Source organism: Poecile atricapillus, chromosome 1 (genome assembly GCF_030490865.1).
Source record: "Poecile atricapillus isolate bPoeAtr1 chromosome 1, bPoeAtr1.hap1, whole genome shotgun sequence".
Classification (NCBI taxonomy): domain Eukaryota; kingdom Metazoa; phylum Chordata; class Aves; order Passeriformes; family Paridae; genus Poecile; species Poecile atricapillus.
Window position 1 is genome coordinate 150,034,482 of NC_081249.1, and position 25,453 is coordinate 150,059,934.

Here is a 25,453-nt window from a genome sequence, read left to right on the forward strand (position 1 = left end):
TCTTTTTTTTAATCTCAAAAGCTACATATCTATCTCCTTCATCAAGACATTTGCCACACTGGAACTTTCTATCCTGTCTCTCCCTCTTTACCAAGACCTTCAGATTGAGGATTCTGACTCAATTCTGTGATTCAGTGATATTCCTATCTAAAGAAAATTGAAGAAAAATGTGAAATTCTATTTCAATTTATCAGAAATAAAATAGAAGCAGAAAATGAAGTAACAGAACCTGACAGGCAGCAAAGCAGAACGAGACAAAAAAAAAGTTCATAAGCAATTATTTCAGTAAGTATATAGCACAAGCCATGAGTTCAATTAAATTTGAAGGACTTGTACCACCAAACTCTTTCACTCCATGCATTTCCAGCACACAAATAATTGCGTCTAAGAAGTTCTTCAGGAAAAAGTAAGCGCTCACAGCACCTATACAAGAAGCCATATAGGCTGCTTTATTTTCTTAATATGTGAAATCTGAAGTTTGAGAAAGCTTCTAACTATTTTTGAGATACTGCACATTAATTACAGAAGTAAGATAAGTACTATCCCTTCCTAATATCTTGTCCACTGAATATAAAATTCTTCCAGAGTACTATGTGCAGTATTCTGCTAACTGAATTAGCTATTGATGTATGAAAGAAAACTGTTATAGGGGTGTCGCTGTAGGACACGCAATGACTCACACAGACACGGCTCCTGTATAACAGGGAAAAAACTGGTTTTATTCTTACAACTTCAGTATTTATAGATTGTCAGCATAGACCAGGGTTGATAGTTAGGTTACCACCTTTCCAATCACACTGGTCGTGCAAGACGTCCATCAAAATATGTGTATCAGAAAGAATGTATACATATCTATGTTTACAGTCACTGTCCTAGGAAAGTTCTTAGAAACTCTGTCAACAAGATAGAAAAGCTGAGTTTTCAGGGCGACATGGGGGTAGTATCAAAATTCTGTTTCAAAAAGCATCAGATGAACTTATTGAATAATCTGAATTAAAAACCCAAATAAAATCCTCAAATGCCATTGGAGAGTGAAGGGAGGAGCTTACATACAGGGCTGAAAAATAGGCAAGTGTATGAAGCTTAACAAGGGCAGGTGCTGGATTCTGAGCTGGAACAGGGCACCCCTGGTTATGTATGTAGACTGGGGGATGAGATGTTGAAGAGTAGTGCCCCAGAAAGGGACCTGGGGCTCCTGGTCGATGGCAAGTTGAACATGAGCCAGCAGTGCCCTGGCAGCCAGGAGGGCCAGCCCTGTCCTGGGGAGCATCAGGCCCAGCATCACCAGCCAGGCAAGGGAGGGGATTGTCCCCTCTGCTCTGAGCTGGGGCAGCCTCACCTCCAGTGCTGGGGGCAGCTCTGAGAGACACGGTATAGCAAATGCATAAAGTGTTAAAGAGCATCCACAGGGGGGCTACAAAGATGGTGAAAGATCTGGAGGGACATCTATATGGGGAATGGCTGAGGTCACTTGGTCTGTTCAGTCTGGAGAGAAGACGGACAGGAGACCTCATTGCAGTCTGCACCTTCCTCATGAGGGGAGAGGAGGGGCAGGTACTGATCTCTTCTCTATGGTGAGAGTGACAGGACCCAAGGCAGTGGCCTGAAGTTGTGTCAGGGGAAGTTTAGGTTGGATATTAAGAATAGATTCTTCACCCAGAGCGTGTTTGGGCACTGGAACAGGTTCCCCAGGGAAGTGGTCACAGCACCTGCCTGACAGAATTCAAGAAATGACTCATCAACACTCTCCGGAGCATGGTGTGATTGTTGGAGTGTTCTGTGCATGGCCAGGAGTTGGACTTTGGTGATCCTTGTGAGTCCCTTCCAACCAGAATATTCTGAGATTCTCTAAATATCTGGTAAGGTATTAGTGTTTTCTGCTTCTTATGAGTAGGCTCATTTAAAAATTAATTTAAATGAAAATTGAGGGAGTTTGCTATGCATAGTATTATAATACTTTAGATTATACACAAGTGAACAAATAGCCTGCACTAATTTATATAAAATAAATTATAAATAGAGCTCTCAAACAACCAGAGTTGATTTGCAGAAATAAAAAGTAATTAGGAATACTTCTAAGAGGCTGATATAACTTCCTAGTTCTTAATATTTTCTCAACAACTGAGTTGAGACACTATGAAGCACCATGGTGTGTGATGACATGACATCAAATATCTTCATCATATGATGAAGGACAGGTTTTGCTGACTCATAGTGAAACCAATCACAAGCTTGATGATTATCATGTGGTGCAAAACTGAGCCTTTTCCCTGACTGCAGTGAAACTCCATGCAGCATATATATGCAAAAACCTCTAAGCATTTCTGGTTGTACTGCAAGAATACCTGGTATATCCACTAGCCAATACACAGTTACATTATTCTCATATAAAATGAATTTCATTAGCAACAGTTTTTATATGAGAAATCAGAATAAAGCTGAGAAAGCAGTAGTTTTGTGTATAAGGCTCCAAATTATATAGTAATTTATATGGTAAAACATGAAAAAACAGGTTTTTTTCCTGCAGAAAATAAGCGTTATCATAAAATTGTTGCCAAAGCTTTGCAGCTTTTACTGAGTGAATGAGAGAAGCTGTGTTTTATATACAGAAAAATTCAAAAAGGTTTGCATAGTCACAGAGACAATGAATATTTCTGTAAGTTCTAGGAAGATTGGACATTTATATGTAAAATCAACATAAACAAAGTGGAGCTGTGAATGTTGGAAAGATATCAACTAATCCTGTAATGCAAGCCTGGCATAACTTTCTAACAGAGACACCCTTACTTTCCAATCCTGTCTCACAGTAGTTGGGACATCAGATTTCTTTTTGTATGACTGTTTTGTCACTGGTTTGAAATCAAATACAAAAAAAGTCTTTGATTATTCTAGTGCATGCTAGAGGAGTTGCAAGAAAAAAATTTCTGAATATAATAATTTGAGAATTATTTAATAACTCCAAACAAAACTAATTTTATATTGAAGGAATAACACTCTTCAATGACAAAAGGCAAAATATTTAAGTAACTACAGAGTCATCTCATACAGCTAGCACTATAATCTCATGGTGATTATATGTCAATTATAGAAATAACTGACTCAAATTTCTAAAATAGTGCTTATTTTTAAATGTATTGCATTAACTGGACATCATTAGAACATCCTGAAAAGTTGGCATTTAGGTTTCTTAGCCTGAAGGTACTTAAAATACCTTACTATATTTTTAGTGAAGCATTCTTTAGAGACTACACCATTAGTAAAAGTATAAACTACAATTCCATTATTCTACATGTCTGAACATTATATGATTTTTACGATAAACATTCACAGATAATTTTTTTACATAAGCCTATTCTAAACCTCACATCTGGGAGAAAATTTATATTCCACAAACCTCAACACATTCAGAGCAAGCAGTCATTTGTGAGTTCAGCAGCCTTCATGGGATAGCCTTCTTGCTAATATCATTTAAAAATAAATGTATAATACACTTTGTCTCAATATAGGTTTCACTCTGCAATGGATAACATATACTGAGAACTTAAAGTAAATCCCATCTTCTGAAAAAAGTGCTTCCCTAAGAGTTTTTATTGAACATTTCAACCTTAGCATCACAGAACTGAACCGGCTGTTCTCAATATGATGAAGCAACTTGGCAATTGTAGAGGTCTGTACTGCATTGCATTTGAAGAGATTCCTCCCTCTCTTGTTCCTATAAGTTTCCTGTTTCTCCTCTTCTCTCTTTCTCTGTCTCCCTTGCAGAGATTTCACAGTACATCTTACTTAGATTTATTTGCCTAAGAGCACAAATTCAGCAGCTTGATTGGCATTTTCCTGCTTTTTATATCAAATGTACATAACTTAATATGTCTCCAGAGTTTAAGGGCTAATCTCATGTTTTAGTGACAGTGCTTTTGTCTGTGTAAACGTAAACATTTAGTCAATGTTTTTTATTACTAAATCTCTTTTCTGTATTGGAATTGGTCAAGCATGCTAATATTCTCTTTTCTGCTTCCTATCCTCCAGGTAATGTATTTCAGACATCAGTCTCCTCTTGGCTTTCACAGATAATTTTGGAAAAAAAAAACCAGACAAATAAATAAATAAATAAACTGATGATAAATATTCCAGACAGTGAATTTAATAAACAAGATAATGACAGTATTTGCATTATATTAAATTTTATCATATAAAGTTTGATTAATGCCACAAGAGCTATTTACCAGACAGATGTGAAAGACTGAATTTTTGAATTAAGACTGTCTGTAGTCTGAGATTCAAGCACACCAAACATAATCAAATGTTCTGAGGTTGTAACTCTTTGATGTAATTACAAATAAAAACAAAATCCAAACACCATCACCACTGCTGACAAAAAAAAAAAAGCAGCTGACAAAATACATATGGATAAGTGTACTGAATTTTCTGTTCTAAATTAGGAAGTCAGTGAATTGGAGACAGGAAGTGATATGAGTTGCAAATCTATTGCAGATTATGTGTTATCTCAGACAGGAGAAATAGAAATGTAGCTAAATTGAATATAAACTTTGTGCTTCAATTATGTTAAAAAAAATCAAAATTATCTTTCTTAGGCAGAATCTCTTAAAGATGTTTTGGATTTTTTAAAGGTAATTCCAAAATTAATACACAGAAGACTTCATATTCTACTTTTCTTCCCTCTTCTTCCTTGAGGTTCCAATAACCTCAATTTTAAATAAAATTCTTTGCTCAGCAAACTTTAAAAACACTGCAAGAAATCACATGTTCAATTATCATTAATTCTAATATGCCAGTGTAAGCAATATCAAATTTGAGGATACAAAGAACAAGTCAACTTGATAGTACTGCAAAAAATGGAGTTACAAAACTGCTGGTACAAATTTCCTCCCTGTATGCCTGAAAATATTCACAAAATATATTTTGCCCCACTGAAAAGTAGAAGTTACCTGTTTTCACACATATAAAGACATGAACTTCTCATACTGTTAAGAACCTGGATAAAGATTAAACACAATGGAGAAGAGCAATTTCTGATTATGTTAATTTTTTAGCCAACAAGATCTGCTTAGTGAAAATATTTTTTTATACTAAAAATATAAAAGGAAATTTAAAAATCAAATTCAAATGTGTATATCATCATTTCAGAAAGGAAAGCCTACTCTGAGTATTTAGCACAAAAATATTTTAGTTAATTTAGCAAAGCAAGATCCTGAAAAAACCAGAAGCATGGCTTGATTCTGTAAAATTAACTTGCACTTTTTTGGTCAGTGATGGCCACAGAGAGTATAATATTCATTTTATTTACATGTTAAATATATTTTTTCTTTTATATAAATATATATATATATCCTTGGTCCTGGTCCTGCGACCACAACTTCCCTCAAATGTGCTATTTCTGCCAAACAGAAGAGAGTGGAGACTCCTATTCTGCCCATCAGTTTGTGCAGCTTGTCTGGTAGGACTTGTAATCAATTTCACTTCACTAGGAAATGGTTGGTGCCACAGTTCTAGGGGTGCCACATTTCTAGGGGGCATCAAATCTTATGTTTTCCTAACCTAGAGTTTCAGCTAGGAGGGCAATTCATGCTCTCTGAGTATTTTCTAAGCAACATGAGGCAAAGACAATGAATAATTCTAAGAAATATTTTTTTGTATGTTTAGTAAGACCCAGGTAAACAGAAGTGGGACATATTTTAAAGATGCAGTATCCAGAATACTGCATGTAGTACCATTAAAGACTGATGATGCAAGCAACAAAACAATTTCAACTACAATAAAATGTGTGCAGTTTTCAAGCTGTGCTGGTTTTTTATAGCTATGTCTTTGGCTAACAAGAAATAATTAATTCTGAATAACAAATTCAACAAAAAATAATATACCATCTATTGTGACTCCTATCAGAATAGCAGCATACAGCTTATTTCAACACAGAAGGATATGAAGATCTCAGGAAAGTTGCCAGGATTTCAGTATGGCTTCATTATAATGACTAAGTAATAATACAGCAAAAGTCAAAGTGGAAGTGTAACCAGAAGGACTAATATGAGATTAATTTTATGTCCTCTTAGACTGCCAACACTAGATTTCTGCTTAAGAGAGAACAGATATATAGAAAAAAAACCAATAAAATCTACATTCAGTATGCACCAGACATGAGACTTCAACATGAGATAGAACTTTCTCTCCCTGGTTATACACAGACAGCTGACTGCAAATAACTGAAATCCACAGAAATATACATTGTTAGGTTTTGGATAAAATTATTTCAGAAGCAGTCAAATCAGTTGTATAGCTTCTGATATGTCACTGTGGTTTAAAATGATCACCGTTACTTTGAGGAAAGTGGTAAGTATTCACAAACAACATTCCTCCTTGTACACTCCACAAATTACCATACAAATCTAAGTCCGTTATCTTAAAACTGTTCTGAAAACTTTCTCATCATCTTCAAATGTACAGAGGTTACTTTATACCTCTTGCACTAGGGTGGAGTGCAGACCACCTTGCAAAACCCTTTTACATTTCTCATTAGAAAACCTATATTCTCTAGTGTATTTTATTCTTTCTGAATGTGAGACTTTTATTCAATATGATTCATAAGAATTTGTCACCTTTTCCCTTCAAAATTTATTTTATGCTAAGAAAGAACAGGCATTCCAATGTAACTTACAGAGCATCTCTGTCACAGCACTGTTTCTTTTCTAAAGGTCACAATTATTTCATCATCAATTCATGCAAGAATATTTCCATACTCATAATACTTTGTTTCCCACATCCTGAACTTCAAACGTGGCAATGGCACTGTTCCTGCAAATTGTGAGACTACAGTCTGACTCATCATCTTAGTATTACTTTGTCCTAACCCTGTATTTCTCTTCTTGTTCATGAAGAAAACATGAAGTGATGTCACCCTACACTAGAGGATCAGCTGCATCCACACTTAACAAAACCTTGCTTGGGGGAAGTTAGGAAGGAAAGGCAGACAGTTAAAAGAAGACTGGAATAAATTTAACATTAAATAAGAAGATTTCTCTACATTGACAAGATTCCTAAAGAGTTAAACTGAATATGGTTACCATGGAGCTAAGACTCCCACAGAAAAAAATTACAGCATTTTGAAACATTTGTTGGAAGCACACAGGCAGACAAATAAATGACACTGCATCACTTTCAGGCTTTATTAGGTCACCTAAATTCTACCTGCAAGTGGAAGCTGAAGGGAAGGATTTTTATAGGCTTTTACTGACTATTTCAGCCATAGCCTTTCTAATTTAGAAATCTTTGGTGAGAACTGCAGGTAAGTTTCTTGGGCAATGGAAGGCTTCACCATATTAACGCACTTCTTTATTATCGACAATGGCTCCAAATGAACTGAGGGGCTTGGTTTAACTGTGAATGAAAAAAACCAGCAACAACAGCCAAACAATAAAAAATACAAAAGAATGCTGACTTCAATCTTTCCCCTTCTTTGTAAGAACTTCATCTCTACTCATGAATTTGATTATGTAAAAGGCATCCCATGTCTGAGAAGATTACTGGTAATTTTTATACCAGTAGTATAAAAAATGAAAAGTAGTACCTATTTTTATACCTTCTCAGTAGCTGGGCACGACACTGACTTTTGTGAATATGTTTGTGTTTTGTCTCAGACCTAATTAATGCATACTACAAGAAAAGAGTACTTTCCAACTCTAAAGCCATGGTAACAAGGATGTAGTCAAGATTTTAAGGAATTTTTAAAATAAACTATTTCTATTATCTGTTGATGTGTAACAGTTAGCTCTAGTTCTACTCTAATGCACACTGATTGCATGTTCTCAAATACACCATGTTTTCACCATGGGCTTCCTGAGCACAATTCAAGCAATATTAGGGCTATCACACTTTATACTTCATAAACTCAATGATCAGGAATGTCATTCCTACTCCTTGAGGATAGTTCTCTCAGTGAACAGAAATCCAGCTATGACTGTAAACCTGCTTAAGAGAGTTTTGGCCTATAGACAGATACAGTGCTATTCCCAAATTTTTCCTTCTGACTCAGCACGAAGGACTCTTTCTCTGGCTGATTCTGTCTCAGAGGGCACACTTCTGATAAAGTCCTGTGCCTCATAAAATATTAAGCTGGGTGAGTAAATACTGTTAGAAGAACAAAGTCATTCAGTGGGAACACATAATCTGTTAACAAACTGCTTGGGGAAGAGCGTCTGGAAAGCTGCCTGTGAAAAAGGACCAGGGGGAGTTGGTCAACAGCTGCCTGAACATGATCCAAGAGTGTGCTCAGACAGCCAAGACAGTCAATGGTATCCTGACTTGTATGAGAAGTAATGTGGCCAGCAGGATCATCCCCCTGTACTTGGCACTGGTGAGGCTGCACCTTGAATCCTATGTTCGCTTTTGAGCCTCTCACTATAAGACAGACACTGAGGTGCTGGAGCATGTCCAGAGAAGGGCAAAAAGGTGGTGAAAGGACTAGAGGTGTGGCTGAGGAAACTGGGATTGTTTAGCCTGGAGAAAAGGAGTTTCAGGGAAGAACTTATTACCTTCTGCAGCTCCTTGAAAGAGGCTGGGGTGGGAATCAGTCTCTTTTCCCAAGCAGCAAGATGCACAAGTACAGGTTTACATTGCATATTAGGAAGAATTTCTTCACTGAAATGTTTGTCAAGTTTTGAAAGATGCTGTCCATAGAAGTGGTTGTGACAACATAACTGGATGTATTTAAAAGATTCATAGACGGAACATGGTTTAGTGATGAACACAGCTTTTCTAGCTTAACATCCAGACTCAATCTTAAGGGTCTTTCCCAGCCTTCATGATTCTATAGTTCTTTCCTATGGTGCTGTAAGGAGAAAGCATATTTCTGGAACTACTTCTTTCTGAATTAAAGTTAAATTTTCTTCAAAATTGAAATGTGATACTGGAAAGAAAACACTCTTAAGAGCATCAAAAGCAGTATTACAATCTTCTCTGACTGATGCCAATGTAAATAAAGACTTGTGACTACCTGAGCACCTGACATTTCACCAGTTTCTCTTAGACAATACAGAAAGATTGCGCTGAACACACTCAACATGAATCTAGGAAATTTACCGCCCTGTACCTACCAGAATCTTGCCAGAAATACCTTGGCAGGCCAGGGATTGTTCCCAATAGGCAGTACAGCTAGTATCCTGGCAATTTGTTTAGCTGTATGCATGTAGGGTGTATACCTCCACTTTATCTCAAGGCTAGAGAATTAACTGTGGCTATTCATTTATTAACATAGTTAGCGATTTTATAGCCTCTAGAGGAGGTTTAGGTACATAACTTGTCTGCTTTTTTTAGGTTGGTGTCTAGGTTGAATTTATATTCTTTAATATATATCAATATGGCCTTGTTATGAAAGGTGAGCAAGGCCTGATCAAAAAAGAATTTACTGTGTCACTGTCCAAGAAGTGGTTGTCACCAATGTTTAAAGGAGAGTGAGACAGCAGAAGTATAAACAAGAGAAAACAAAATTTTAAGGAAACCAAGCATCCAGTCACATGAAAGTAAGCTAAACAGACTCAGTTTACTTCTTCCAGAAAAGAAGAAAATTTGAGAGGGAATATAATTTTTCTTTATAAATATATTGATAAATTACAGTTGAAAAATTTACACATAAAAAAGACCTATAAATATATTAAAAAATTTAAAATTTAAAAATGAAGGACGTTTACTAGATTACTGGGTTGGTACCTTGATAAAAGCAGCAGGAAAAAAGTTTTAGTTAGCTATAAAACTGAATTTCAGTTCAAAATGGATTCAATTACTCAAAACGTTCTTCCCAATCCTCTGTTCTTGTGAGGCATAAACAAATGTTTCCACATTAATGTAAAGCAAATGCAAGACTAATCTGAGAAAAGATAATTCAGATGGATGCTATGTGGTAAAAATGAGGCAAACAAAAAGACTGGAAAGTCTCAGTGACTTAACAAGTCTGAAGAAGAGCCTGTGAAGATGGTCTTTGAGGAGTAATGACAGAGAAATTTCAGCATTATCAGCTAAGTATCTTTATTGGTTGCTGTATTTATTCCATATTTAGGAAAATGTGGCCATGCTTATTACTAAATTAGATTCCACTTTGAAGCTGAAAAAGAAAAGTACCAAACTATTTGCAATTTTCCACTAAGAGCAAGCAAACTCCTGGTAAGACCCACAATTTTGACAAGTCATGCATATCAAAATTAATAAAAAGTCTGCAATTTCCTATAATTCCTTGATATTTCTTACGATGCCAAACAACAAGAGACAGAAGGACAGTTGTTGTCACTGTTTTTTACACCCTCAGGTAGAGCTAAAGGAGAAGTGGGTATGAACTGGTGTGTCAATCTCTCCTTGAGAATTTTCACTACTAATGTGTACTCACACTGACTGAATATAAAAATTGGTCACCCTAGTCAACTCTATCCCCATACTTTTATTTTTTTATCACTGTGATATTGCTAACCTTCTTGTCAAAGAAAAAAAAAAAAATCTCTGTGAGATAATTGTACCTTAGTGTTTTCCTTCTTATCTCATTAAATAATTATATGTTTTACAACTCATGCTTCCGTTGTCCACAAAAATCAGATTCATTTCATGATATTCAACAAGCCAATATTTACACAGTTAGAGAGACATTTATTATTTATTTCAGAACTGTGCAAGCCTGGGTGTCTGGTGGTATTCCACAAAACAAGCACAGCATCTATCAAAAATTTTTACTTTTTGTACATTTTAGCAAACTAAGGAATTAGCATTCATTGGCTACAAGTTGCATAAGTCTCTTACTTACTTCTATTCTATTTTCTATTGGTTAATGATTCTCTCATTTCCCACACTGATTACGCCACATGCTCAGGCTTTCTCTTTTTTTGGGTCGGTGGGTGTATTGTTCCAGTGGTCCCAATCTCCCCCTGCTGGAATTACCTTTTAGGCAATTGGAGCCAATTTCAGCACACTTGCTGGGTTGGGTTTATTGGTTTCTTCCTTATCTTGGGAGCTCTGCCAGGTGGTCCATAAATTCTGCATTCTTTATGTCCACTTTCAGTGGGCTTCCTACTTCCCAAGCCATGTTAACCTCGCCCTAGGTCTGAGATTGCTGAAGCATGTCCAGCTCTGTACCTTAACAAGGCAATTCTACCAACAAGTAATTTGTGTTTCTAGCTCATGGACATCACTTGGAGCTTGCATGTTCGCTGCTCTGTTTCATGGATTAAATCTCCTTTCTTGTTCATCAGTCTTGAAAGCACACAAAGATCAAATATCAAAGAACATCCCCTCTTAAGGGGATAGTCCACATTTTGCAACACTTTCTTTAGATGCCATCCCTTCAGTCAAGCAAATTCCATTTCTGTTAAGTTTGTGGTACTAATCACAAACGCCCATTTACAAAACATTCAGGTTAGGATTTAGTTTTAGATTTTGGTTGGGGAATCATCTATAAGATTATAGATGGGAATCATATATAAGATTACCCACAGATGATAATTCCCTGCAGAGGTAACCCACTAGCATTTTCTGAGTTGTCTGTTTGTTTGCTCTTGTGGTTTCACCTGCTTCATTTAACTTTTATTTGACACCTTCATTTTGCACTGTAATATTTAAAATGTGTGATGATCCCTCTTCATACTGACCATTCCTTGTGCACTTGTCTGCAGCCTGTCCACCCACACATCCACTTTGTGTTAGGGAATGCTTTTCTTGCATTTATACACAGGTAGATCCTAGCCTTTATCTGGGTGCAACAGAATAAAAATCAAACCTGGTCAAATATTCAAAAATAAGCAAAACAGTTTATTGCCCTGATAGTCTTTACATTTGTGTTATAACACAGGTACTACTGTGTTTATTTAGATTAAAACCACAGTTTGCATAACAGCTGCAAACATTAAGAGAGTCCTTTAAAGCATATTAATTAGGCTAAAACATGGGTTTTAATCATAGTTCACTTGAGATGGTTTAAGATAATTCTTTCAAATTTAGCCATCATTTGATAACTGGACTGAAATTACTACTTATTGCAACATAAGGAGTGGCTGTTCTACTTCTTTAATGCTAAGTCAAATCTTAATATAAAAGGCATAGAAATTAAATATCCAGTTGGCTTTTTTTAATTGAGCTACAGATGCAGAAGGTCTCCCTTTCTGCATCTACAGGCTCTCACATTTAGAACATTTAGAACATACTTTCTAATTACTATTTAACAGCTGTACACTCTCATCACATATAACTATCAATGACTGACTCTAACACAAACCTCTAACATTTTATCAAGTTCTGCATATGAGCATTACACTAATTTGTAAATAGCTGAGGACCTGCAGCCAATGATTCAAGCATAGCTAATAGTCACAAGAGCCATGAAAACTATCTATGTACTAGACAGAAAGTAACCAGAGTGAATATGCATATAGAATATTGTAACAGGAGAAGAAATACTTGGGAAGAAGCAGGTGTTGCCATTGCTTCAGACCTCTATTTTAGGACAGAAGCACAGTGCCCAACATTGTCTAAGACAGCATTTCTGCAAATATTGTAGCTCTTCACCTTGCATATCCTTATCCCATCCCCCAAACGCTTAAAAATCAAAGTGCAATTATCCTATAATCAAACCACCATCCTTAAAAAACCCAAACAATTGTCATGTGTACTGAGAACCCTGACTACGTAAACCTCTTTTTGAACAGAAGTTATTTTTGGGATGCTATCTCAATCAAAGAAAACTGCACTTGTGTGGTGACTTGGTCAGATGGGAACTAAGTCAGCACTGCAAAAAGCTCACTTCTTTTGCCAGGTTTGTACAATATTACAAGATCACAGAATTAACTAGGTTGAGATCATCGTGTCCAGCCTATGACAAAACACCGCATTGTCAAGTAGACCCGGGCACCAAGTACCACATCCAGTCTTTATCCTTAAACACCTTAAACACCTCCGGGGTGGTGACTCCACCACCTCCCTGGGCAGCCCATTCTCATGCCTAAACACCCTCTATGTGAAGAACTTCTTCCTAATGTCTTATTCCTAGTTTCCAGAAAATAACTCTCTTTGCCTATGTCCTCTGCAGCTGCATTTAAGAGCAACAGCTCTGGGACTCCTATTGTAACAATTGCAAGCAGTTGCCTGGAAGTAGCCTGAAGTGAGGATGATCTGTCATCGACTCCCATGTTATCATTGGCTCCCTGTCTAGTTTGTTTTAGAAAAACAAGGAAAAGAGACACAGATTGGAAAATATAAAAGTAGTAAAGTAATCAGGATGCAGTTAAATTGCATGAATACATGATGGAACTATGTAATATGTGATTAATTTTCTAAATAGCACTAGAAATATTCTATGGATGTCATGGACTGTCTGAAGCAGAATATCACCATTCTTCATCTTTTTTTTTATCTTGAAGATTTCTTGTCCCCCTTCCCCTCCTTTTTTTGCATTGTGGTGAAGACATTTCACCCTTTAGAATGTTGTGATTCATGATTCTAAATGGTCTTCATATTGGCAAAGGTAAGAAAGGTCATATTACCACTCTAATTGGCAAGTTAAGCTTCACATACAGTCATTTATTTCGTCAGTGATGTTATTTAAGCCTAAGGTCAACCTTGAGAGAAGCTGGCTTGTGAAGATCCCTGGCAGAAAAAAATGTGTGTTTCTAACAAAAATAAACTTCTGTCATGAAATTCAATTAACATGCTCTGAATGAATCTAGAACCTTCCACATACCACCAAGCTTCCTGAATTTCAACTAAATCACAGAAAGTCTGTACTTCCAACTCAAAGTTGGTGGTTTTCAGTAGCAATGCACCACTGGATACACCATTACAGCTTATTGCTTGTGACAAGTAAATATCAACTATGACAGGAAATAGGAACTATATGCTGGTAAGCAGTAAAAGGTCATTAACAAAAGCTTCTGTAACTTATCTGAAGTTAGGTTAGCTAGGCCATGCACAATGAGTCATCAAATTGTGGCTTTTCAAATCAAAAACTAAATAAAAATGTTAGTAAGAAAAACATTCTCCGTTCTGATAAAGTCCTCTTCTTTAATAAAGTTCTTTTTTGAATATTATCAATATACTCTCATTTATTCATGTCAATGTATTTTAAATGCATGTGATAGCCTTTCTTTCCTCTTTGGGGAAACTCTTTACTACCTAACTTAGCAATCAGTGCGTCTTCTCTACTGGAAGAGTAATCTTGCTGTTTAAACAATATTTACAAGATATGACATATATTGTAGTACATTCTTTTGGACCTTAACATTTATTAAGGCCTAACTGATTTAGTAGTTCTGAACTTCTCTTAACTTTCACAGTGATACAAGCATACCACACAGCACTGTTCATTTCATGCCTAAAGGAGATCTGATGCAAAATGTGTAAATGAAAGGATTCTGAAACTCAGGCTGATTTGTGTGAGTAAAGCAAGTGATTCTCCTCCAGGCCAGCTTTGATATACTAAGCTTTTACTATTTCATACATGAAACTGAAGCAACAATGGGAAAATGTTCCCATCACTGGTGAAGGATATAATTCCATGTACTATCAAATAACACTGTTGTATTCCTTTCTGTGAAACTTTATCCAGTAAAATTGTTTTTTGCAGAGCAGCTTAAAATCACTATTAAAAAAACATTAGTCTTGAAAAAGAGTCATAATAGTTGCTGATTTTTTCTTCTCTTATAAAACAAAAATGTATTTTAAAAAAATATATTAATATACTACTATCAAAGCTTTTTTTAAAAAATGCTATTGTAGTTGTTTTTACCATGGATGTACAAAGCAACTTTCTTCCATCTTTCTAGAAATCAAAATATTGGAAAAAAGCTTCAAACCATGCAAGAAACACGTCATGATTGTTTTACAAAAAGATATATCAACATCTTTATTAAGAGAAACATGACAATAAAATATTATGAGTCTAATTAGAAACAAAATCAAAGATAATAATAGAATCCAAATATTCTACACTTATATTACCTGGCACAATAGGAGATGCAATAGCACCCAATTGTACAGGTGGAAATATTTTGGACCTGTACAAGATCCAGAATTTTACCTCATTCCATTTCAGGGAAGAAATTCTTAAAAATTTAGGGATATCTTGAGCAAAACTACAATAAACATAGTAAATAAATCTTGAAGAAAAGCAAATACCTAAAGCAAATATGGATAGTCAGCATTCACAATGACTGAAGGAAGAGGTGTTGATTGACAGAATTACTTTAAAGAGTTGTAACAGCAGAAAGTTAACTAAAACTGATAGATTTAATAAGGCTTAATTGAAACTTTTGAAATAATAATCAACGATTAGTGATCCAGTGAGAATACCTATCCTTTATAATCAAGAGTTGCTTGAAGAGCTATTGAGGTACTGCTGAGTATTCAAGCACTCAGCTCTTTTATTCACTCACACAACAGAGCTACGTTAAAGATGGGGCCAGTCTGACATTATCTAAGACAGTCACCAAGGATTCAGTGTAGTACACAGAGAAATTTTTTTGGAGATGTTTTTGAAATATTTGAGCTAGAAATATTTTTTTTGTTACACTGTGTAAAACAAAAATTGAAAATGAACAAACAAAAAAACTTAAAAGCTTTTTAAATAATCTACCATCCCAGTTGACACATGGGTGATTCAGCCAACAAAAGTGTTAGTTGCCCTCAGCCACCTATAACTTCATCTACACCAGATTACCTGCAACTACTTCCAGACATGGTAAAAAAGTAATTAAAATAAATAAAGATTTCTAACACATCTGCAAAACTTTACTAGGAAAGCAAGTAATGAGCAACACACAACTCTTAGAGAGAAGGTTCAGTGTCTGAAAATTAAAAATGTTAATGTTTTCCTATGCATTTTAAAAAATCTCACTCTTTATTAATTCTAGTATATCAAAGTAGTCAACGAAATAAAGGAAAAATGCAAAGATTTTAACAAAGGTTTGGCACACAGTAATCATTATCTTTCCACAGATAAATTAGTAAATCAGATCTTATCAATCCCTATTAGCATTTAGTCCTGTAATGGTCAATATGAGAGCAGCCAAGAATCTTTTGTCCCCTGAATGTTCTTCACAAAAATGTTACCTTGTAATTACAAATGAAACATGCATAAGATCAGAATGAGGTCTTCCAAATTCTAAACTCTACTTTTCCCAGCTTTGGCCACATAGAAACTATAATGTCTATTGATTTTGATCTCTTGAAATGTGCAACAGAAATGGATATGCATATGAGAGGGCAGTTAGGCTGGTAACTTGGAGCTTAATACTGACAGGTGGGGTTAATTTTGTTTTAGTCAAAATGTTAACTAACTGTATCAATATTTCTGTACATTCTTCATCAGCTTCTGAATTATACAAACTCCTGACATTAATCATCTTTAATATGTATCAGGTGTATAAGTCCCCTGAGAATTTTCCATATTCAGAAAAGATGAGGCAGTGAAGTCAAGGAACATCAGATTGAGTCTTGGGAAATGGGAGTCATTTGCCCTTGAGCATTCTAGTGAATCATCTGTGCCATTAACACTAGTATATATTCTAAGCTTGATGAGCCTTGTACTCCCATTTGTACGTGGTACTGCTGATGCAGTTCAAAAGCATGTTAAACTTCCAGTGCTGTAAATTAATTCCACATCTTCTGTTCAAAAGGTGTTTCAATTTGGAAGTTGAAATTCTATTTTTTGTACGAGTAAATTTAAAACATTTAAGTTGCATTTCTTCTGTATTATTTTCTTACTTTGTTACTTTGAAAGAGATTTCAAATTGTTGCAATTGTGTCAAGAGAAGTTGTTTTTCTGGCACAAGGTATTAAGAGAACATGGTTGAGTGCTGAAGTAGCTGAAATACTTAAGACTGACAGGGATGTTTGCTGTGGACTAAAAACAGCTCAGGCGGGAGCTGACTATTCAGCTCACAGAGGAACCAGCACTTGCTTATTTGGATAAAAGCCCAGTAGAAGGAACAAACTTGATGTTACTACTGAATCTTTCACCTTATGCTGCTGATGTCGCTACTGTTACTTCTGCTGACTGTGGCTGACGCTCCTCCGCAGAGATGCGATGTGCCAGAAGAGGGAACTGGAAAAGGGTGTTTGCAGATTGGTCATCAGCTCCTACTTACAGCTGAGCCCCGTCTGCGGAGACTGAGAGCTGACTGACAGCAGGTGTGCAGTGACTGACAATCAACAGCTCCCTGAGCCTCATACTGACACACTACCAAAAGCAGATCGAGCAGGTCTCAATTTCCCTATATGTTTTTGTAATTCCAATGAATATCCAATCTTGAACTACTTTAGACACACCCTGAGGTGTCACATATTTGCCATTTGCACTTCAGAACACCACTGTAATTTTCAGAAAACGCGTTTCCAAAAGTTACCCAAGCACATGAAGTATTAGAACATACATTCTCTTAAAGTAATATCTGATACTCAATTTTAGATCTTCCAGCACCAAAACCACTATATCCTACTAAATTATAGACAGAGGAAATGGTCTGGTGATGTTGTCCTGTCGTTAAGGACAGAATAAAAATTTAAAAATTCTATACTGAGAAAATAAACCGAAACACTCGTTAAGGTATACATTAATACCCCATGTTTTCCTTCTGAATCTTTTAAAGTGTATTTATGTTACCATTTTTTTTTTTTAATTGAGATGTTAATTTTACTGTCCATAGATGTGTGTGCTCATTATATAGCTGCACTGTTATTATATGCCCTTTAGGAAAATGTGCATTTTGTGTATGAAGTCAAGAGACATAGAACTTTTAGCTAGTGTCCTCATTGAATTCAGTATCTTCAAAATAACTGCATGCCAGTTTTATTTTTCATCTCCTCTATGTCTGCAACTCTGTTTTAATTTTTGGAATGTGTAGCTAATGCACCTGGCAGCATTTGGCTGTGTGGTCACAGCACTGCCATGGGAACTGAGAAGAGGCAATATTCACTGCTGGATTTCAATATGAATCATACCCAGTTAGTATGGCATGGGACTAGAGATCAGAAAACCTACTTGCTGTATTTAATCAAAACGCATAACATCACCAACAAATTCACTGTTTATTGCTGAAGATAGTAAATCCTATTTAGACAGCAAAAAGCAGAGCATGAGCAGAAAACAAATCCCTACAACAACCACCAGTGTGGCTAGGAGGAAATAGGGAAATATATGCACGGGTATTAATTTAGGATTATTGCATGGTCACAAATCTTATCAAAAGGCTTTTCACTCACTGATATTCTAAGGCAATATTGAAGAGTTTTGCTTGACCGTAACAAATTTGATGTTATTTCCACAGAACTGCATCAACATCAAATACCTGCAGAAATACAACGGGGGAAAAAAAAAAAAAAGGAAAATAAACTAACAAGGAGTTAGATCTATCCTAGAAGTTAAATCAATCACCAATATATTCAATGTCACAAGTATTCTAACAATATACTGGATTTGTAACATTGTAGTATATACACAGATTTCTTTATGAAATAGCATCTTTAAAATTTATGCTGTAGAAAGAAGCAGTGGAAAAGCATGATGCTGAGCTCATGTAGTATAATGTTGCTTTGATTTTAACTGATGTAGACTGGTCTAATCTGAAGCAACTTGTTAAAGTGCAAGTTGTTATATATAATTACACATACCCCATTGATATGATATGCTATATGATACATCCATACATATATCATACATACATGTACTATGATTATATGTTGTTTTGCAATGTGTCTCTGAACTTTGCAGAATTTCTGCCTATTCTATAGAATAGAATAAAATAAAACATGCTAAATAAAACAAAAGAAATGTCTCAAGGAAACCAACCAACCAATGTACCATCTCAAGAGTAATGTCAGGACCTTTTGGAAGTGTATTCCTACCTCAACTACCTTCAATTTGATAGAAAGAAATCTTCCTTCACCTCTGATTAATCATGGCGCCAGTCTTCATTGTTCACCATTTTATCTGCAATAACTCTACTTGTCTTTTCCTCTTTCTGCTCCCCTTTACCTGATGCAGTCTTCCAATACACCATCACCCAAAAAATGCATTTTTCCCAGATTATTTATTACAGTTGGGGTTTTTATAAACTTCAAACAACTTTCATTAAACTAAATATACCAAACTACTGAAGTGTTTCCCTTTCCATCTAAACATGGTGCGAAGAACTATTTAATGCCAGGAGCCTAAAATACACACTTACATTTATTTCGTTCCAAAAGAGAAATTATTACAAATTAATTGAAAAGCTGATATAGATATCAAACAACTGCTCCAACATGTTTGGAGGTTAAAAAAAAAAGACACGCACTACAGACTGAAGCGGTGACTGTTGTCTTTAAATTATGGTAGACCATTCACTTAAAATTCTGCCTTGAAAAGAGTTGCAATTAATTGCATAAGATTTATTCTTTATTTTATAAAAAATAAACACTTACAGCATATCACAGCACATGATGCATTGGAAATTTTGTCATATTCTAAATCTGTCCTTGATATGATCCTACTTTCAGCAGGGAAATAGTCCTAAGCACAGAATGACTATGAGTAGTTTTGCCTATAGTGACAAACTGGGCAAAAATATTCATAAAGTTGAGAACACATGCAGGAAGTAAAAAGGCAGTTGAATAAGTGAAAACAAACTGAGCAACATTATTTACAATGAAGGACACTACAAGTTCTTAGAAACATAACTGAGGATAAATTTACAATATTAAATATGATATCCATGGTAGAAAATTAAGGAAAATAAAAGTGATTGTAAATAGTTGTACTGCTCATAGCCTGAACTTTAAGAAGCAAAAAACAAGTCTATTTGAAAGACTCTTTAAAAAGAGAGGAAGAAACATGATGTACTCTGTTTTGTCGCATAATTTTTGTTGTACCACTTAAAAGCCTTAGAAGTATGGACTGCTACACAACCGTAAAATTACAGCAATAGGATCAGAAGGGGGAGATTTAATGCACAGAGATAAATAGATAAACAGATAAAGAAATATTTAACTCAAAAATAACTGACCTTCTAGCACACAACAGCTCTCAGAAGCAATTCAAGTTTTACATAACATTCTTTATTTTTACCACTTATTTGAAGGGGTTTTTTTGACTGACTAATGAACTGCTGTGTCGTGAATTGCAGCACATTTCAGTGACAATAGACAAAATGTTCTAATTAATTTGAAAACAATACAGTGGAATACACACAGATGTTCAAAAAGCACACAATTTGTGCCAGCTCCCTTAAAAAGGGCATCAGGAAGAATCCACTGATTTGATCTCAAGTCATTTCTTATCCTTTCTGTATTTTTCTATAAATTCATGCACAACTCACTGTAATCAGTTTCCATATTTTCCCAGTTTTTAATTAAGCACTGCTAAAGACTTCTCCCTAGAAAATATCTTCCATTATTGCTTGGTATTTGAACATTTGTCCAACGTATTTGTTTACAAGTATTGGTCTGGTGGGTATTTTATAGGAGATATCTGAACTTTAGTGAATCAAGCCACAGAGATTTGTGTTACAGATTATCAGCATGCAGTTAGTAGCAAAACTATTAGATATAAAGTTGGTCTATTAAGGAAAACTTATTTTCATATCTCCACTTCATATGCTCTTTGTTATGTCACCAGAGATACACCACTGGGAACACAAATTTGACGAAACAACATGTAGTAGCAGCATTTAAAAATATCTAGTTTTATGCCACACTAATCCCTGATAAACTGAAATGATTTAGTACAACTCTTAAAAGAGTTTTTAAGAAGCATGATATAATCACTTTTTCTATTTATATTTGGCAATAGTGTAAATGATGGAGGAAAAAAGAAATCTAATTCACACTCTACCTGAGAGTTCATATTGTAAATCTGAAGTTACTTCCCATCTCATTGTAAATTGTAACATTGTAAATCTGAACAGTAGAAGACCTCATTTTCAAGAAGTATAGATAGGAAAATAAATATGTGAATGAGCCACTCAATTGTCTTGATTCTGAGCAGCAATTCAATGCACAAATGATCCTAAAACTATCTGTAAACTCATTGTGTAAATTTACTTACATGGACTAGATCTTGATAAAAAATTCCAAATACTCTTTTCTGGGTCTTTGTAACAGTAATCACTATATTTTGTAAGTATATCAGATAACTACACTCAGTCTGGGAAGAAAATTGTTTCCCATTCCTGTTGTAAACTTTTAGATAGTGATTGGAGAGGTTTAACAGAACACTTTGAAAGAAGCTGTTAAAAGAGCATAAGTTAAAGAAGAACCAATTGGTAAGGCCTTTGTCACTCACAGAAATGAAGGACTAGTAACCAGCTGGGGAAGAATCACACGTACGCAGACACATGCACAAAGGCATATGTACACTTAGGCACAGACACACCAGCAAAAAATCTGTTTATGTTTACAGAAAATTTGTTGACTAATGAACCATCTGAAAAAAAAAATATTTCTATTAAAATAAGGAGAAACTCTTTCCATTAATAGCATGAATTTCAGGAAAAATAGCAAAGCAACAGACCTATTACCTATTGTGTTACCACCACAATTTGGACTCTAAGATGGTGAATGACTTTGATATGCTTCATTGCATTTAAAGTGCTTTGGGCAGGGGTGGGACTTCCCCTCCATCCTCAACCATGTTCTCAGTTACTGTTAGCAAGCTACTATTCAGGTACTTCTAATGGAAGAAGGCAAAAGCTCTTTGCTCCAAGACAGAGACCACCTCATACTTGACTAATTCAACAGCAATGGGAACTTGTGAATAATTTCCAGAGAGGAGAGGACTTTTTCAACTTATTATAGCAGTAAATTCCCAGTAGCTAGGAAAGGCTAAAATGAGAATACTTTACACTCACTCATTCACATTAAGGGCAACAAGTTTCTTTATATATCACTCAGTATGTTATCTCAAAACAGCACAGGTTATTGTATGTATTCTCACCTAATGCTGCATAATGTCAGTGACATTGATTTCTCATGTATTCACGCCTTAGGAGGGGGTAACAAATTCACCCCCTTAGGAGGGGGTCACAAATAAACAATATGGGAAAATCATCTAAACGAATGGGAAACTAAAACACATCAGTACTGCATTTTACACACATGCAACAAGTGGTTTGCTTCTCCCTTCCATACATGACACACTGAGACTCAAAACCAGAAGGAAGCCACCAGCTAGAAAAATAGATAAACAATTCCAAGCATTATTACAAGAAAGAGGACACCAAAGATTTCATAACAAAGACACAACAACAGGGTAGCAGTGTAGGAAAAAAGTATGTGTGCTTATATATTTATTTATGTTCATGCTGAAATTACAAGTCAAGGAAAAATTCAGAACAGAAATTACACAGTATAAATAACACCTTCCTTGAGATGCTGTCATTGCATGTAAAGGCTTTACACAAGCATTGGGACATACTTGAAATGAGTACTGAAGACACGCTACTACTAGAACAATGATAATGTTGTTATCCTCTCTGGAATTTATTCTTTAGGTGTTTCTCCTTCCCATTTCTGCCAAACTAATCAAATATAAGGAATGTTTTGGAACAGAAAGTGACAGTAAAAAGTTTTCCATCAAATCTTATAAATGTGCCCACAAGTTGCTGCTCCATAGAAATACAGATTTTATTTTCATGCATTAAGAAGCTTCTTGGCCTTTCATATGAGAAGAGAACATAAAAGTGAGGCACAAAACTAAACAACTTAGATTTGGAAGACAAAAATGTCATAACCAACAAAAAATTGAGGACAAAAGGACATTTGTCTTTAAGATGGCAAGCAATGATTTAAGCAGATTTTTAAGAGTCGATTCTCTTGCTTTTTCAAAAGATGCTGTAGGATATCTTTGAATCAAAATATATTTAATCTTATTTTATACCTAATCAAGAAAGAGCTATCCCCAACACCCTAAAATAGCCTAGATAATTTCTCTCTAAAGACTCAAAAATTAAAATAGGGATATCAGCATTTTCAAAGGAAGATTCAGCTCCATAAGCCTGGGAAACATTCAGTAGCAATCCAAATTCCCAGAAAATATTTTGATTTGGAGAAGATCCTAATTGATTAACAATTTCATTGGAAGAATTCTTAAGGACTACTGTACTTTATGTTTGTAAGCACAGACAACTGTTTAGGCAGCAATAAAAGCTGTAAGAAATCAATACTGAAGGTGTATCTCACTGTAGCACTCAGTATCTAATGTATGTTTCTTTTCTCAGTATATTAAGAAACAACAATTTATCCCTTCCCCACAAAGGTAAAGGAAGTTTTATAATGGAGAGGAGGCAGCAGTAACTGATATGATTGTTTAGAGCAAGAAGTAGCTAGAACTTCCAAGACAGAAATCTAGTCCATTCTCTCCCCTGTAGAAGATTTTCTTGCACTATATGGAACACTTCAGCACAACGTCCCTTTTGCTATTTCCATTTTTGGCCCACACCTCTATTTAGCACTTTATTTCAACCATTGGAAAGAAGTCAAATAGAGTTACTCTAGCGTGAGAATGTATCACAGCAGCAGAAATTGCCACCTCATGTAGCACACACAGGCTACCCATGAAAGGGCAAAGCTTCTCACTCCATCACTGAGGATGGCTGTCCAGCCAAGGCAACATCCTAGAAAGTGAAAGGATGAAGGACACATTTAAAACTCCAGTCTCAGATTAAAGGCTGGAGTAATCTGCTAAAATATGTAACTCTAAAAAGTGTAGTGGATGGGAGGAATGTTGGAAAAGATTCTTCATTGTCATTATTCATCCCCCCCTCCATTAAATTCTCTGAGGCTTAAAAGTGCTAATGACACTTCATCACAACTTAACAACTTACAGCAGCAGCCATCACCTCACTCCAACCTTTATTTCCTTAAAATAACTTACCCCAGCCCCTCACAAATCAATCTTGTAATTTCTTACTTTGGGAACTTAGCATGTTTTATTTTAGTGACTTATCCTTTTAAAGTTGAATCAATTCTAGAGGAACCTGTTTCTGGAACATTATTTGTGATAAATTCAAAGTAAAGATAGCATGGAAAGAGGAGGGAATACACACATTTAATAGCAGTTTTTCCATCCTAGTTACACAACAACACACTCTTAGTCATGCAGGGTAAAAATAAGGAGACACAAGATGAGACACGAAAAGGATGTTATTCTCTTCCCAAAATTTGATGCATGTACACTACTTGCTTAAAAGTCCAAATTAGTTGCCATACTAGATTTGTGTAAAGCTTTAGGAAAGAATGGTGTGAGGGCTCTTTATAGAAAATTACACCAAGTGGAGGATATTTCACTAATTAACACCCCTTCTCAAAGAAATGCTTATGCCCTTTAAAGATAAGCTCCTTTTAAGTAGAGAAAAGACCCCAAACGTTTGCAGAGCCCTGACTTCAACATCTGTTGGTATTCTCTACACACAAGTGTGATTCTGTGTGCATGCTTATCAGAAGAGGTCATCGGGGGCTTGCTTGGTTTATTCATCATTTTAAGGCACTCCTATTTGCAAAGCTTCTGTTAATGTCAGTGAAATCTAACCCAGACAGAAGTTTCAGAGGTCACATATTTGGCATGCTACATTTAGAAACCCAAGTACAAAGTTGACGAGGACGCTTCAAACACAGGGGATTACAGCGGAAATAGGTCTCCTTATACCAAACTGGCTATTGAGCAGATTCAGGGAAGAACACCCTGAGACTGCATGATGCTATTAAAGCTTTTATTCTTGCTTTATTTTATCCACTGACTAAATCAATTCTGCCATTTGGCAAAGCTCAGCACAGAAATAACACTTTATTTTCAATACAACAGAAAAGAAATAGACATGAGGCACAAAATCATGTACTACATGACCTATAAAAAGCAGATACTTACAGTTCGTAGGAACTGTATTTCATCTTCCCCTCCTTCACCCCCTTCAGCCATGGCTCTTGAGGAGTCAGCTCTGCTGAGGCTGATCGCCTCCACCGTCAGCTCCCTGCGCTCTGTAGCGCTCCTCTCCTATCAGTATTAGCATATAGCTAATCCACAGCCATATAGGGAGCTCAGCTAACTCCACTGCACTGCAGACTGTCAGTCAACCCCCTCACTGCCAGAGCCAACTGCGCTGCTTTTCCAGCTCAGAGCAAGCAATTCGCTCCCTTTTCTCTCTACCCTGGAGGCAAACCCCCCTACTGTTAAGGTGTTGCAGGAAGCATTCTATGCATCACTAGGTGTTGATTTTTTTCCCTTCAGATACTGTCTGGGAAGAACAATAATGCTGAAGTGTTAATAAAAGCAGAGCTTGAGCTTCCATTTTCACAGATCAGGATAGCCAATTTTGCACTGAAATGTGTCAAATTCAGCAATTCTGAACCTACTGATTATGCAGCAGAAGGATGTAATCCCGATGATCACAGGACAAGCTGATTTTGACAGCAGGTATTTTCAGCTTGCTTACAATAATTTCCATTT

General features: G+C 35.8%; 1 protein-coding gene across 4 annotated transcripts in view; it reads right to left on the bottom strand.

Annotated features, from left to right (window-relative positions):
• Positions 1-25,019, bottom strand: part of RYR3 (ryanodine receptor 3) — a 200,449-nt gene extending 175,430 nt beyond the window's left edge. For all 4 annotated transcript variants that reach the window (XM_058829273.1, XM_058829270.1, XM_058829271.1 and 1 more), the window contains exon 1: positions 24,875-25,019. In XM_058829273.1, coding sequence (XP_058685256.1) covers positions 24,875-24,925 — 51 coding nt within the window. In that variant the 5' untranslated portion in view covers positions 24,926-25,019. The remainder of the gene's footprint in view (positions 1-24,874) is intronic.
• Positions 25,020-25,453: the final 434 nt, after the last annotated feature.